This window comes from Plectrocnemia conspersa, unplaced genomic scaffold (assembly GCF_051122295.1).
Source record: "Plectrocnemia conspersa isolate PC_06_02 unplaced genomic scaffold, ASM5112229v1 ptg000011l, whole genome shotgun sequence".
Lineage (NCBI taxonomy): Eukaryota > Metazoa > Arthropoda > Insecta > Trichoptera > Polycentropodidae > Plectrocnemia > Plectrocnemia conspersa.
The window spans coordinates 5,250,026-5,264,697 of NW_028277175.1; the positions used below are offsets into that span (position 1 = coordinate 5,250,026).

A 14,672-nucleotide genomic window follows, 5' to 3' on the forward strand; every position below is an offset into this window, starting at 1 on the left:
AACTATATTTTTATTATTATATAATTCATATATATTTATATAGTAATCCCAAAAAGGTAGGCATAATAACTTTTATGAACAAAAATGCTTTAAAATCTCTGACTTTATTATTGCATTTTAAGAATAAATTTTATTTTTATTAATAAATTAAACTATTAAAAACATAATTTACAAAAAAATCTCATTGGAACATCAATTTAAATTAAATTGTTATATTTTTGTGAAAATCTGTTGACCCAAATGGGTCAATTCATATGTAGTTCTATAAATAAAATATGATCTAAAAGGGAAATAAAAAATCTTATGGCGGCCGTTGAATAAACAAATATATTGTGACGCAGGAAACAATAAACTTAATTTCGTTAAAATATTTTTCAAACGTGTGGATAAACACGTCTGCGAGGAAATTGGTGCATACATGTTTTATGCTTTAAAATGTCCGTGAAATAGTACGTGCTTTCAAGAACAATGATCACCAGATGTGATGGCACAGTATTATTACTGAATGATCCAACTCTTAAACAATATGTATGCTTTACTAAGACAGTTTCGTATGTTTGTTTCATGTGAAAATGCCCATTCAAAAGTACTTTGTCCGTTTACAGAAATGGTCCGTTTTATTCTCAACGTTTGCAACATTTCACATAGACGTAAATAATAAGTGAAAATCAGTTTTATTGCCGAAAGTTGGATATAAAAGATTTCAAATGTTTAGTAGACAACCGCCAACAACCGACTTTGCGATTGTCAACTAATTAATATGAAAATAAATTTTATACATATTTTCAATAATAATAAAAAATAAAGTCCTCTGTTATTTCACTAAAATTATAAGAAAAAAACAATGCTGCTGCAAATAATAAGGTAGAAATAAAATATTTACAAAAAAAATATACATTATTAAGATAATTTTTATTGTTATTATTGCCACACTTGGCGCATTTAGTTCAAGAACCACATTATACGAACGACCCTTCCATCGCGAAAATGTCACCCCAAGAGAGTGCCGCCCGGGGCGTTCTCCTTTAATATAATACAATAATGTCAATCAATCTGAATCCATATTTTTTTATTTTTCAGGCGAGTCGGTGGCGGACACGAGTACGTCCTCGCCGGACTTGGTGCCGCTGTCGCCGAAGATGTCGTGCGAGGGCCGCGGGTCTCCCGAGAGCCGGCCAGGAGGAGGCGATGGCGGAGCACCGCTCCCGAGTCCCGGTCTTGGACCGGGTCCGGGACCCCCTCGCGCGCCTACTCCCTCCGAAACCTCGATGGGTCTCGCTCCGGTTCCCTCTCCGGGCCCGATCCCGGTCTCTTCGCCGCCGTTCATCTCCGTGTCTTCGTCCATGTGCGGTCCTGGAGTCATCCGCTCCGTGGCCTCTTGCTCGGTGATCAAGAGCGAGGGCTCCCCGCGGCAGCTCAACACCGTGCATGTCAAGAGGGAGCCCATAGAGCCCAGACCACCCACCCTCGTCAGCCACTCTTCCCGCTCGCCTCGATCTCCCCGTCCTCCGATGTCTCCCGTATCTCCACAGTCCCACCAGCATCACGTATGGGTGCAGGCGAATCGCATCAACGGCGTCAAGCCAGAACTCATCGGCGGCAACTTTCCTCCGGCCGGACTGATGCACGAGTCTAGAGTGCCTCGCAACGCACCCACCGTCATCATGGGAGAGTCTGGAGGCGTTCGGACTATGTTCTGGTCTCCGGCGACTCCCGCTCCCGTTCCAGCCGTCTCGGAGACTTCATCGATCGGTGGACCTTCACGGAGTCCTCGGCCAGTCCTACCTCAGGTACGAACGCTCTTTGATATATTTATACATTTTGGGTACGAATTACAAACATTTGGGTAGTCTTTAACTCGCTATGCTATTTAGTAAAAGTTTGCATTAATCTATAGTTCTCTGGTTATCTCTTAAGGAAAATCTAAAGAAGTCAAGTTAGAATCTATCCCGAAAATATTTTTTAAATGTTATTTTAGTGACATCATATCGGAATATCTTTTCACCGGTATATATATATATTTTTCCAGTGAAAATACAATTTATCTGTCAGGTGCTAGTTATAGGCAGTAAAGTTAGGTAGTAAAGTTATATTTTCATTAGGAATTTCAATTATATTTTGACCAGTAGATATATATTACTACTAGTAAAAATATAATTTAACTAATAGGCGCTAGTGAAATTATATGCTGCTCTAAAATATATATGAGACTCAATTTGACAGTTGCGAAACGTCCATTTGCTGTTCAAACCCAAACCTAACCTACACAAATTTACCTAACCCAACTTGACCTAATATTTTTTTAAAACCAATTATTCAAAATACAAACTAAGCCATTTCAACTCTCAGTGGTAAATAATCTGAAGACGAAGACAGACGTCACTTCTGGCGTATTGCTCCATAGGCTGCACTTCAAGAGTTATTCCTGGGGTGTTTAATGTTATTACCAACCTTTTCGGAAGTTTTGATGCGAACGAGATATTTTGACCCTAAATATAATAAAAATTATAACCATTCACTATTTTAATTCTAATCGTCCCATATTTTTATTCTGACCGTATGCCATTTTTATTTTAACTGTTTTCTATTTATTCTAACCCTAAATAATATAATTATGACCATAAAATATTATAATTCTTTTATAATCGACTTTTTACTTCGAGATTGGCGTATGGCCCGGTTCTAGAATATTTGTGTTTCAAATTTTTAACTGAATATATGGTGCTCGCTGTCACTCGCACCTGGCTTACCGACGACTTTTTTACAATATGCGCGCATATTCTCACGCTTTGCGCTCATAATCTTGCGCTTTTTTTATTATATGCTATTTGATACATTTGCAATTCGTACCCTAAATGTCAACGTGTCGATCTTCTCGCAGAGACCCGCTATATATTAAGTTCAGTATCATCAGCAGGCTTCCGACGAGTCCGCCGCTCATCTGCTGCTAGGGCTTGGCGGCGCCCCGCACGGCCCCCTCAACATGGAGCGGCTGTGGGCGGGTGACCTATCCCAGTTGCCCCCTGCGCAGCAACTGCACGCCCTCAACCTTAGCGCCGCCACTGCCGGCGTCCTCGGCGGAGTCCCCGGTCAGCCGGCGGGATCCCTACCTCCCCCTCTCAAGGCGCTCGTCTTCGCTGCGCCGGAACCTCCACCTCCACCCGACGAAGATGACCAGCCGATGATCTGCATGATCTGCGAGGACAAAGCCACCGGCCTGCACTACGGCATCATTACCTGCGAGGGCTGCAAGGGCTTCTTCAAGCGCACCGTGCAGAACCGACGAGTGTATACCTGTGTAGCAGACGGCAACTGCGAGATCACCAAAGCGCAGCGGAATCGGTGTCAGTACTGTCGGTTCAAGAAATGCATCGAACAGGGGATGGTCCTACAAGGTTAGTATCGTTGAAGCAGTGGCGGAACTACACGTTTTAATCAAATAAAAAAATAATTTTGGTAGTTCCGCCAATGGTTCGAATCGTCATGCATATGTTAATTGTTTGCTTATTTAATCAAATATGTGATTGCAGCTGTCAGAGAGGACAGAATGCCCGGCGGTAGGAACAGCGGCGCCGTCTACAACCTCTATAAAGTCAAGTATAAGAAACATAAGAAGTCGACGCAGAAAGCTGGGATCAACGCGAACCCGGGCGTCGCAGTGGCCGCAGGAGTTCGAGTGTCTGCGTCGGCTGGGGGCGAGCCCCTAGCGAACGGTACCATCCTGAAGACGGCGCTGACGAATCCCAGCGAGATCGTCCACCTTCGACAGAGGCTCGACAGCGCCGTGTCGTCCAGCTCGAGTCGGGACCGCGAATGGGACCGCGACAGAGAGAGGACGCTTTCGACGGAGAGGGCGGCGCAGATGATTCAGGCGCTAATCGACTGCGACGCCATGGAGGACATCGCCACCGTCCAGCATCTGCCCGACCTGCTCGAAGACAAGTCGGAGATCGGCGACAAGCTGTGCAAGATTGGCGACTCGATAGTGCACAAGATGGTCGCGTGGACTAAAAAGTTACCGTTCATACTCGAGATACCGATGAAGATCCACTCGAAGCTGCTGATGGACAAGTGGCACGAGATCTCCGTGCTGACCACTGCCGCTTACCAGGCGATGCACGGGAAGAACGCGGCGCCGTCGCATGGGCAGCACACCGACCAAGAGACTGAACTTTCGCAAGAGGTAACATTTTCACACTGATCTTCTTTAGCTTTTAAATATCTCATCTCGATTGATTTGGTTCCACTAGATGAGAGTTTCACTGTTTCGTTTGTTCCGAGTTGGAAACGAAGTGGTAGTACTGTGTAAAGTTTTGACGAAAGGAATTAGATCCAGAACGACCACATTTGGTATCCAACGTCGTTTTTAACGTCCCTCCCAGTTCTCGATCGTATGGCCGATGCAATGATTCATGGCGAAAATAGACTATTCTTCTAAAAAATTTTCGATGACTTTTACGTATATTTCGGGCGGTATCTCAGATATAACTTGTCGGATGTTGGTTTTTAGGTGCTCCAACGTTTCGGGTTTGTCGGTGTAGACATGACTCTTAGCGTAACCCCACAAAAAATCCAACGGCGCTAAATCTCATGATCTTGGCTTAAATCTTAAAATAATGTGACCTGGTAACTTTTCATGCAAAACATTCAACGTTGCACCTGATATATGGCAAGTTGCACCGTCTTGTTAGAACCACTTGTTTTCCACATCAATATCTTCGATGTTGTGCCTAAAATAATCGGTTAGCATGCGCTTATAGCTTTCACTATTGCCTGTTACAGTCTGACTTGCAACGTTCTCAAAAAAGTAAGGCACAATGACACCGCCTGACCACAATGCGCTCCAGACAGTCACTTTTTGGCATGTAATGCTCTCTCGTAAATCACATGCGGATTTTATCGCGCCATATTTAGCAATTTTGCTTATTAACATATCCAGAGAGGTGGAAATGTACCTCATCTAAGAAGAAAATTTTCTTTGAAAAATCAACATCAACTTCAACCCAATCTGCGTAAATTCTTCGCTGTCAATGATCTTTGGACTTTAGTTCTTGTGTTATATGAATTTTATACGGGTGTAGATACAAGTCCAGATGCTAAATGCGCCAAAGAGAGCTTAATAGTGTATTTTTGAGCGATGTAATAAATACAATTCATTACTTGTATTCAATGAAACACCTTTTTAAGTTCATAATGGATGTTGTCTACATTTCATTGTTGCTCAGCGATTTTCAGCTGTATAGTGTCTTAGAGAGTCGCGATTACGTCCCTTATTTTTACCGTTGCTACTAGGATGTCAGCGCCCTAAAACGCTCCACTTACACGAGCTATCCAGTTTCTAAATGAGCTTGTCAAACAGAAGTTAACCATTTTCGTGCCATGGTATTTTTTGTACTACATGACCTAATGCCAATTACGTTTCATATATTACAAAGGCGCAGGTGGCTAATGGCAACCCTCGCGCCGTTGATAAGAAGAACATCAATTTTTGCCATATTTAAGACAGCTATTCAAGCGATAATATTTTAAAAAGTTTCTTCATATATGATTCTATATACCTATATAGTATTTATTCATTATTTCGCAGCGTATATAACAGATTATGTAAATGCCCCGTATGTGGCTCTTGGCATTACAGTCGCATAGCGTCTGAGCCCCGTGTGTGGCGCGTGGCATTAAAACGGCTGAGCTGAAACAATTTATGTGGGATTGTGTACGTGTCCTTTATGTATACGTCACTATCATTATTTAAATTATATATTAGTCTAACAGACAGAAGAATAGCTCAATTTCCTTTTATGTATAAAGAGACGATACGACATTTTTCCATCGTGTGAGGGTTAACCGCGTTCGACGGCAGCGTCGACGACCCGCTTTTCGCAGTCTCAAGGTAAAGAATACGGCGACTTCGTAGATTGTGAAAACTCTAGACGTCACACGTTGTCGCGATCTGCGTACACATGTACAGGGCCGCGTTGGTAAACGACAAATAAAAAATATCATAAATTTCCACCTTGCGAAATTTGCACCGCCGGGGGATTATCGAGTTACGTCATTCGGGTTACGCGGTGGATGCACGTAGACTCGGCGCGGGGTCGCCTTCGAAGGGGCCTTTGACCCGCAGTTACCTCGATCGATAATATATATGGGTCACCCGCTGCACCCCTGAGTTGGGGGCATAGCCCCCCTATCGCTCGAAGCAAACCCATCCTTTATTTATAAAAAAAAATGCACATTTGATGGCAAATTAAATGTTATGAATTCCAAACGAGGAGTTAAGATTTAAAACCCCTGAAAATATATTATTTATTATTTTAAAATATGTTTTTAATTAATACTACATACATTGCTTCTTTTACTAAATCACTAATATCATAAACTACTATATTTATTACACAAGTAATTTTTAAATTATTATTTTGTTGTAATATTTTTTAAGCTGACTTTTTTTTTTTATTTTTTATTTATAACTATTAATAAATTACTATGTGTATAAAATCTATAACATCCCAATGCTTCGCTAGAGGTAACAATGCTTATACAAAACATTTTTCGAAATCGAACATAAATGTTTAATCTATAATTGTGAACTGTCTTAATTGATTGTGTCACATTTAACATAAAATTCTATTATGTAGCTGGGGATTGAACCTTTGGTTTATAATTCCAATACACGCTTATTTCTACAATATTCTACAATATACAATCGTGCCGTCACCGTCACGATTTTATTGCTTTTGACGTGAATTTTTGACTTCTGCGAAATGATAATTGTGTTTGCTCTCTCCTATAGACCAAAATTCAGTTTAAATATACTTTCACCAATACTCTTCCGATATGAGATATCAGAAGTCGAAAGTAATATCTGTAAGGATAGCTATAATATTTTTAAAACATAGTGAAATATCAAAGTGCAGACTTACTATGAATCAATATGCGAGATGTGATGTCTATATTATTTCACCCTGAGTGAATTTACTGTCCTAATTAAACGGAATATTGTCTCAGATAATCGAAGAAAATAACTATTAATTCCCTTGTTTAGTTTCTATTCTTTGGAATTTGGCCCAAATAACCGGCTGTCCCGATAAACCAGTGGTCATTGAAGGAATCAACCGTATTAGTTTCAGCTAACATCCATATGTATCCATATTGAAGGCAATAAATTAAATGGTCAGAACTTAGTTCAGAATAAAAATCGAACCCGAGTCAGAATTTTACATATTTGAGTAATAACCCTTTGAGTAGTGAGTTAATTTATACACATTTGTTAATTTGTTATTTGTTTTATATACACCTGGAAATGAGTTAATTTTACGTGTTTTTTTCATAATTATTTCTGTTGTTAATTACTTATTACTACTTTATAAAAGATTTATAGTAAATCATTTTTTAACGATTTATTCCTTCTTTTTTTATACTTATTTTATTATTCAATTTCGTTCATTTATTTTACAAATTTATTATATATTATTCGGCTTTTGTGGAATATTTTTTATATCAATACAAAGGCTTTCAATAATTAATTTATTGCTTTTATTTTCAATAGAAATCGTTTACAATAATTCAAATTAAATAAAAAGTAATGATTTTAATGTTTTTTTATTTATTATTTCTTCAGTTATATAGTATGTAACTATCTAGGGTACCTCAAAACTGAAAAATCGACTGCAGTACATGTACGGCGATACTTCTCTAATGATTATAACAGCCTGGTCGTATTTATATTATTAAGGGTTAAGATAAATATCAAATGGTCAGAATAAAAATAACATATGGTGAAAATAAAAATGTAAGACGATCAGAATTAAAAAAATAAGTGGTGAAAATTACATTATTTAGGGTCAGAATAAATATCAAAAGGTTAGAATAGAAATAGCATACGGTCAGTTAAAAAAATATATGACGATCAGAGTTAAAATATAGGACGATCGTGTGAATTCAAAAAAATATTATAACAATTACAAATATAAATAGGCAATAAATTATTTATTTTAGAAATATCTCAGAAAATATCTCCCTCGCACAAAAACTGTTACAGGTTAAGTGCAAGCGAGAGGTAGCGATCGAGCGTTATTCAGAATATTAAACACCACATGAATAATATTCAACGAATATATTCAATTGTATGTAGGACGTGAAGGTATTCAGAGCTACGAACGAAGCGGAAATAACGACAGAGCGGCGACGGAGAACACGCGTGGTTGTTGGGTTAACATCTGACAACGTTGCGAGCATAACCAAACAAGTTAGCCCTAAAACATCTTTATATTGATAATGATAATGAGCTGCCGACATGCGAATAACAGATCAACCAGTTGTACCAATCTTCAGCGTTACAGCAATAACAACACCATACGATAACACTATTTCAAACCGAAAAAAAAGAATTCTGACTATCTGCCAAAATAGTTCTTACAATTTAATATAAATTCAAACCAATTTATATAAATTCTGACCATCTAATATTTATTTTGACCTTTTAATCCATATTTAGGTTGATTTGGTATAGTTCTGCTTAGTACGAATTCGGCTGGATTATCGTCATTCCGAGTCGAAAGCGAAGTGTTAGTTCTGAATGTAGATTAGTGTTATGGCTTATATGCCCTTGATGAAATGAGGAAAGTCTAACGTCCTTCTAGTCTAATGCCGATGATTCGGGGTGAAAGCAGACTCTTTATTTTATGTCTAACACAGATCTTAACAGACATTTTAGCGTATATAATGCTTCTAAATTCTGGGATACTGCGTTTGGATATTCGGAACTTACCCTTGTTTTTTTAAAGTGGATACCGCTCTAATACGCATCGCTATCGAAAAAGTAGGATTCTTAGTAAATCCGAAAGATACACATCTATCAATTACATAACCCTTTTAGTGAATCTATAACAACGGGTGGTCCCAATTGCTAACTTCATTATTTAGTCTCTCATGTGGGGAAATAGACAATATCATAAAATGTGTGTATATTATTTGACAGTATATAATATTGTTTTCATTAAAAATAATGACCATGATTCTCAACGTTTATTTAAAAAATCGATATTTTATAATAAAAAAAAACATTAATTTTATGAACGTTTAAGGTTGAAAGCATCTAATATATATTTAAATAATTCGTGTTTATATGTTTTTTTTACATACAATCCCAAAAAATCTTAAATTTAGAGCGATTATTTCAAAAGTTGTAGCGATTTTACAAAAAAGTGAAAAAATACGACATTTTCATAAAAAAATATTAATTTCCTGAACATTCAAGGTTAAGAGCATCTGCCTAATATATAATTAGTATTTATTGGTTTGTTTTACGTACAACGAAAATGTCAAAAGTTGTAGCTATTTTACAAAACTGTAAAAAAACACATTTTTGTAAAAATCGCCGGCCTGATGGGTATTAATTATACACCATGCGCTCATAATTTAGCACTTTGCACTCATCATTTCGCGCTTTATTATTATATGTTTTTTAATGTTGTTCTTCACAACTTATTATTTATTGATATCCTATAACTAAACTGAGAAATCAAAAATATTTATCAAATGAGAAACATGATAAGATAAGAATCAATGTCAGTCATCACGCTTACAATCTCGCGCTTTGCATTCATAATCTCGCGCTTTACGCTTAAGCCCTTAATTTTCTGTTAATATAATTTATTGCTTTACTTATTTATTTTGTATTATTGAAGTATTTATAGCTATAACAAATAATTCTGCTTTTTCAAAATAAATACTATCATGTTTCTGTAAGAAAAAAAATAATCAGATATCCCTAATAGACACAAAAAAACTCTCAGAAAAAAATAGTAGATAGTAGATACTAGGGATATCGATTTTTTTTAAGGACACGGTAATTTCTATAGTTTTAGTCAGATTTCCATTCAACTTTTCCGAAAGATTTACCATATATATATATTTTTTTATTTAGTTATTTATTAAAATTATGACCATCGTGACTTGACAGGTTAACCTAATGCGTCACGATTGACAAAAGTCTGAAATATATTACAATTTTAAAATACATACACCTATGTATAAGTAAAAACACGAAAACAAGATAAAATAACAGACACAAATCACTTCAACAGGTGTGCATTGCCCTACACGAATTGAACCAAAACCCCATATGAGCACGAGAAAATGTCAATATCTCTATGCACAGTATTGAGCAGACGAACGGCCTTTGCCAGAGAAGAGTTGGCAAGTGCTCCAGTTCTAGACTTTACAAGCAAGAACAGTGGACGCGACCGAGAACTATAACCACCTTTCGGAGCTCACATTTGGAGCTGCTCGAGCACCGAATTGAGCAATTTCTAGAAGTGTATAATTATATAAACACTTCTGAATTGCCAAAGAAACGTATCCCAGCGCTCTCAGAATAAAAGCACTGGGAAACAAGAACGGATAGTAGCCGTATTCCTTCAAGTATAAATATCGAAGGAGTTTACGCTGTACTTTATCCAGCTTCAATTCATTACATTGACTCCTTACGCATGGAATCCAAATAATAGAGCTAGTTTCTAGTATGCTGCGGACTAGAGCATCATAAAGAGTGCGCAATACTAAAGTATTCCTAAAGTAGCAAGCATTTCTTAAGATAAAACCGAGCATTTTTAATGATCTGCTGTCTCTGCAATGTGCTGGTTAAATTTCCATCGTTCTTCGAAAGTCACACCTAAATCCTTAATAAAAGAAGACCTGTCTAGAATATATCTGCCGAGATGGTAGGAATATTTTGCCGGCATCGACGACCTTGAAAGTTAAATTGTATGACATTTCTTTACACTGAAAGGCAATTAGTCACTATCTTGATTCAAAAGCGTTGTCATTCAAAACATTTGTATGACTATCTATTGAAATAATAAACACGATTTTGAAACAGCAGATATTCCTGGTTTTTAAAAGAAGATCTTGATTTAGTTTGATGTAAATAACATAAACTACCTTTGTGTTTGGTGTTTATGTGCAAATTCTTCGTTTTAAGGGATTGAATTTTTTTTTGAGTACAGTTTTCTGAATCCATTTGTTATATCTATCGTTTTTTTTTTCTAGGTAAACGCAAACTTGCGTACGCTGCAAACGTGTCTGACTACCCTCATGGGACGACCCATCACCATGGAGCAGCTGCGTCTGGACGTGGGACTGGTCGTGGAGAGGATGACCCAGATCACCATCATGTTCCGGCGGATAAAGCTGCGGATGGAGGAGTACGTCTGTCTGAAGGTGTACATCCTCTTGAACAACGGTGAGTCTTTACTCTTTGTTCGGCACTGGATTATTGTCGTCGTCGGTCACGGTCGTGCTCGACGAGTAACTTTGACCAAGGTGCGCTCTATCGGAAAAACGCCTTTTCGCGAAACGTCACTCCAGGTCGTCGTTCCACTTTTCATTCCGTCGACTTCTGGAAGACGAGCCATAGCGCTCGCATCCTATTTGCGTTTTCTATTTTGACTTCACATGCCATAAGATATCTAAACGCATTAAGCCCATTTCATATCTTATCTTTTGGAAAATACAGTGTAACGAATAATTCATATAAATTAACAGAAAAAAAATATTAATCGAAATAAGACTCCTCATAGCTGATATTGAACAGATCAACACACAATGACAGCGTATTATGAAGCTGGATGACTACTGCCATAGGCGAGTTGTCAAGTTTGCTTAGATTCGTTTTGTGTGCAGATAGTAGGAATGTTATTTGACAGATTGCACATTTAAGATAATATTTTTGCACCATTATTTTTGCACACGCATAGCGGATATATTAATGAAACTAGTATAATATGAAAGCAGCACTCATCACAGTAATACCGCAACGGTATTTTGTGCATGTATCACATTTTTAAAAGCGAATAACAAACAGGTTCAGTTGCCATTGTTGTACGTCATTAATTCAATTCTATAGAAAAAGTTGTGTGTTTTTTTCATCTGTGAAATTTGGGTCGAATTTTTTTTCACTCTCTGTTTTGTATGTATGCTAGTTTTCGCGTGTAACGACAAAGCTTTTCCGCATAGATTGTGTACATTGTACGACGTGTGCTTTCATGTGTTACTATTATATAATACTATCGCGTTTAGTGAAGACCCTCGTTGTAAGTGACCTATCTTGTAAATTTATCGCGATTCGACAAACTCGACACATATACCAAGCGATTGTCGGCGTTTTTCATACTACAATAACAATAAACTCTCTTTAATTTCAATGGAAAATCAATCTTCTATCTTTTACTCTTGTATTATACAATAATAATAAAAATGTAGGGTAATAAAATTGCAATGATAAGGTTAATAAAAATATGGTTATTATCTTACTAACAAAAGTTGTATGACTTCGAGATGTTTTATATTTAGATAATGCTTTGAATAGCTCTAATTAGATATTCAATTAAATTATTAAAGCAATTAAAATATTTTCTGGTTCTTCAAGAAGTGACAACTGATTCTACTGTTGACAAATATCCTTTAGCTATATAGATTAATAGTATCAGAAGTCTGCAAACGAAACGGTGATAGTCAAAATACAGAAAAAAGTTTTTTTCTTTAATATTCAATATTCGATAATGACCTTTATAATTTGTTGTATATGCTATTTTATATTATTTTACTTGGCAACGTGATTCATTGTTTATAAGGCCGAGGTGAACTATTTTAATTTTCGGATATTGGCACGAATGTCGGATATTTAGATGAAAACTTTTGTTTTTTCTGATCTCTTGTCTTTGGATTTCAAAACTTAGTCATCCCACTTTTTTATAATATTGGATTTATGTGAAAGTATCTCATTTTTCACACTTTTTTGCCATCCCAAAAGAGACATTGCCTAGCTTCATTCTTCGGTCGTGTAACAACCGCAAATTATACATTATTAATGGCCGATAATAAAATTATTTTACGGCTCAGTATAATCTTGTCGTCGCAAAAGTGGCACTCCATGTCAGTTTCGTTTCGTCTTCGGTCGTGCAACAATCAAAAATTATAAATTGTGAATGACAGATAATACAATTATATTAGGACATTGCATTAACATCCTAAGAGGAGTACTCATTATGCAACTTCAGGTCAGTTTCAATTCGTTTTCGGTCGTGTAACAACCACATATTATACATTATCAATGGACGATAATAAAAGTATTTTCCGTTATCTTGTCGTCACAAAAGTAGCACTCTCTATCTATCTCCTTGTCAGTTTCGTATCGTCTTCTTAAAATTTAAATTATAAATTGGAATGACAAAGAATACAATTATTTTACGACATTTACGACATTCTGTTAATATTCTTTAAGCTCCATGTCAGCTTCGTTTCGTCTCCGGTCGTATAAATTATCAATCGCCAAGAATAAAATTATTTTACGACATACCATTTCGTCTTCGGTCGTATAACAACCGCAAATTATGAATTATCAATGTCCAAGAATATAATTGATTTAAAAATTACAGCTCTTTACGTTAAATATATGGTAAAGGTATACTAAAATTTTTTTGATTCAATAAGTTTCCTTTTGGATATTTATCCTTTAGCGTTGAAGACGTATTGCTGGTAAATCTTTACGTTTGGGAGCCGCACAATGGAGTATTTTCTCTATAACAGGTGTGTAATAATATAACATGAAAACAAAATTATGTAATAGGATATTTAAGGTTCAATGTACTATAAACTTTTAAAATGAAGTGAAAGTACTGCTAACAGCCGCATTTAAATAAGTTTAATTTTTCACCACGATAATGCCAGACTACATGTTTAATGCATCATTCGATAAATTATAAGTTTAACACCACCTTATATTAATAACCATTTATTTTGATCACTGTAAAAATATTTTAATGCTAAAAAAATAAACGAATTCAAAACTATATAGCCCTAAAACCTACGGTTTTTAAATTGCCTTAAAGATAGGATAAAATTATATAAATATAGCAAGTATTATATACAGTACATACTTATGAGTTTTAAATGCATTCTTAGCGATTTTCTTGATACTTTTAACTTTAGTGCTATTTTTTTCCATTTTACTCTTAAAAGATCAAAATGAACAAATTCAAATGAAAAAATACATTACGTTGTAAAATTGCATTTTGACAGTGTTTTTATTTTAAAAACACTCACTCCATCGACCTCACTACGTGTACAGCGACATCCACATATTCGCTAATGCCACAAAGTCTACATCTCTCTACTTAGTTAATTTGTCAATTTAAAATTGCTAGGGGGGAGTACAGTAGGGCCCGATTAATTTGGTTTACACTGACGTGGTGGCGGCGAAAGCAACAGCCTTTTTGATGATAGATATTGTTGCCTTACAGGAGTTTTATTTTTTTAATTTCACTTTTAAAAAATCGAAATTAGGAAATTATATGAAAAAAATACAAAATATTTAGACATTTATTAGTTCGCGGCGATTAAAAATTGTAAAATGGCATTTTTACTGTTGTTTTTGTTTTAAATACACTCGCTCCACGAATCTCGCCGCGTGTTGAGCAACATTCACACATTCGCAAACCCCAAGGTCTCCGTTTCTTTTCCTAGTTGAATTTTGTAATTATAAATTGCTAGGGGGGAGTACAGTAGGGTCAGATTTTTTTGGTTTACACTGACGTGGCTGCAGTGAGAACAACAGCCTTTTTAATGCTAAGTAATTATTTTATGCCTTATATAATCATATTTTTCCATTT

At 36.4% G+C, this 14,672-nt stretch overlaps 1 protein-coding gene and 1 long non-coding RNA gene across 8 annotated transcripts in view; one reads left to right on the forward strand and one right to left on the reverse strand.

Moving 5' to 3' along the window:
- The window catches only part of Hr4 (nuclear hormone receptor 4), a 152,206-nt gene that overhangs the window by 120,857 nt on the left and 16,677 nt on the right, over positions 1-14,672 (forward strand). For 3 of the 7 annotated variants that reach the window (XM_088198463.1, XM_088198459.1, XM_088198466.1), the window contains 4 exons: positions 1,081-1,790; positions 2,906-3,395; positions 3,531-4,183; positions 11,053-11,245. In XM_088198463.1, the coding sequence (XP_088054589.1) occupies positions 1,081-1,790; positions 2,906-3,395; positions 3,531-4,183; positions 11,053-11,245 (2,046 nt within the window). The remainder of the gene's footprint in view (positions 1-1,080; positions 1,791-2,905; positions 3,396-3,530; positions 4,184-11,052; positions 11,246-14,672) is intronic. The other 4 variants (XM_088198464.1, XM_088198461.1, XM_088198465.1 and 1 more) reach the window with 2 other exon arrangements.
- Positions 11,888-14,371, reverse strand: LOC148229209 (uncharacterized). The gene is made up of 2 exons (XR_015811483.1): positions 14,168-14,371; positions 11,888-14,101 (listed from the first exon to the last, which is right to left on the reverse strand). It is a non-coding gene; the product is annotated as an uncharacterized LOC148229209 (long non-coding RNA).